At 47.9% G+C, this 2201-nt stretch overlaps 1 protein-coding gene across 1 annotated transcript in view; it reads right to left on the bottom strand.

Moving 5' to 3' along the window:
* Positions 1-690: 690 nt before the first annotated feature.
* Positions 691-2201, bottom strand: part of SARC_04139 (hypothetical protein) — a gene marked incomplete at its 3' end in the record, with an annotated part of 2731 nt that continues 1220 nt past the window's right edge. The window contains exons 2-3 of the mRNA XM_014302068.1: positions 2016-2152; positions 691-859 (exon numbers count right to left, since the gene is read on the bottom strand). Of these exons, the coding sequence (XP_014157543.1) occupies positions 691-859; positions 2016-2152 (306 nt within the window). The remainder of the gene's footprint in view (positions 860-2015; positions 2153-2201) is intronic.

The raw sequence follows: 2201 nt of genomic DNA, 5'->3' as shown, positions 1-2201 counted from the left end.
GGAGTGTTTGTTATTGAGTGAGTAAGTGAGTGAGTGGGTAAGCCAATACGTTTAGATCATGGAGTGTTTACTATTGAGTGAGCAAGTGAGCGAGTGAGCGAGTGAGTAAGCCAATGCGTTAAGATCATAGAGCGTTTGTTATTGAGGGAGTGAGTGTGAGAGTGAGGGAGTGAGTGAGTGAGTGGATGCGTAAGCCAATAACTTCAGATCCTCTTCCCCATTCCACTCAAGGTATTTGGTCTGTGGTAGACATGTGGGTGTATCGCCAGTGGCGGTAAGCTTCGGTAACCATTGATCGGCTAGTCCGAGTACAGTACCAACGCTATTGGCACTGACAGACAAGCGTTCAGAAGTCATTATATACTCATTTGACTCTCGTATGGTCGTTACATGCGTGAACTGGAATCGCAGGCAATGCTCGTACGAAAGTACTGCATGAACAAACCCATCGCTATCCCTATGAACAGTGAACAATGCTTGGCTAAACAGGGCTACGCATTTTCGCTTGTCTTTTGTGTGCCATCACTTGAGATAAACCAAAAAAGTGGTACTGGTCATATAAAAGTACTACAAAAATGAAGCCATCGCTATCCCTATGAACAGTGAACAATGCTTGGCTAAACAGGGTTACGCATGTACGCTTCGCCTGCTGTGTACAGATCAACACCTTAGATAGACCACACAACTTACGGATATTGACGCCCACCGATATATCGGGACCGTTCTCCTCCAAGAATTGCTCGTAGCTTATGATATCCACAAACCTCTGTAAGAGTGACAGGTCGATCAAATCCTCCCACCGCACAAAGCGCACTATCTGCCTGTCATTGTCTTTCTTACGGTCACCCTCTTCCGTCACCTGTGCATTCCGAGTGGAGTGTAGATGAAGCGAAATGGGAAAAATCGTGTAGGTCTGAGGCTCTGCCGTAGATTGTGCAGGGATAAAGTATCAGTTTAACGTCACTCTACGGTGTAGCTGCACTCCAAGGTCTAAGTGCACTATACTGTCTATACCACCACTCCTTGCAATGGGGTTCTCCATGACAAGTAAGGTGTGGGTGGACAGCATGTGGGTTGTTCCTAGTCGGGGTAATGTGTAGGTAGCCATACACGCCCATATAAGGTCAATGCCCATGCGATATGAAAAGGAAATGATAGCTATGTACAAGCATTCTCTGACATTGCTTCGTACACGTTGTGTTCTTAGGGATTCGTGCAGTCACTCCTTGCCACAACTGCAGGTTACAACCTTAGCTCAAGCCCTTACTCGTAATTCGCGAGTTAGGTCCGAATACGAGCTGTGGTAATTGGGTATGTCCTCTGATGGGATGGGGATGGAATATGAAACGCCAAGCACGCTAGAGTGACAGCCCTGTACTGTTTAAAGCCAGTACCACAACTACAGTATACGTAATTCGACTACGACACGTCGCTGCTCGCCTGAGAGTGTACGCTAAACTGGTCTCATCGCACGCATTGTATTTGGATATAGCGGGACACACAACGCAGAACAAACGCTTTTCATAGAGCTCTATCTCGCCTACCCGACTGCCCTGTTTCCATCTTCTGATTGTATGCGTTCGAGATATATTGAATTGTGCACTTGTAACCGTCCTCTCGATCCCAACCCTCCTGTCAAACACACTCTAATACGCAGAACATGTGCTCGAGTATATCCGTGTGCCCTACCCCTCCAAGCACGTCGCGTTCGCTCTACTACACCGCACAAAGCGGCACCGCGAGGCTAGTCGCGTGTTTCTCAGATACTTCGATCTTCCAAACACGAACCAACAAGCAGAACCCTCGGTAAAAAAGCCAGAATTCAAGTGTGCACACGAAGATCGATGTATACATGTACTAGTGCGATAGTCGAACAGTCACTCGGTGACGCACAAGGTACGTGGGTGACTGCAAGACAGAGAGAGGGTGTGTGTTGGACGGATACAGAGAGACGAATGGATCGATTCAGAAGTGATATGCGCATGCTTGAATTACGCACAGGGGGGTACGCGCACCTGTGAGATATGCGGGCTTTCATTCCAGTGAGGCACATAACGTAATGGCGGCAGTACGAGAGTCCAGCGATGCTTGAAGTGTTTACTGATGCTCACCATGCGTAGAAGCACGTCCTTCCGCAGATTCATGCCCTCCCCTGCGCATGAAGGTGTACATAAAAGACAACCGGTCATTGACAGGGTATA

Source organism: Sphaeroforma arctica (assembly GCF_001186125.1).
Source record: "Sphaeroforma arctica JP610 unplaced genomic scaffold supercont1.223, whole genome shotgun sequence".
Taxonomy (NCBI): domain Eukaryota; class Ichthyosporea; order Ichthyophonida; genus Sphaeroforma; species Sphaeroforma arctica.
Note: the sequence above shows the minus strand (reverse complement) of the source record. Positions and strands in the feature narration are given on the sequence as shown.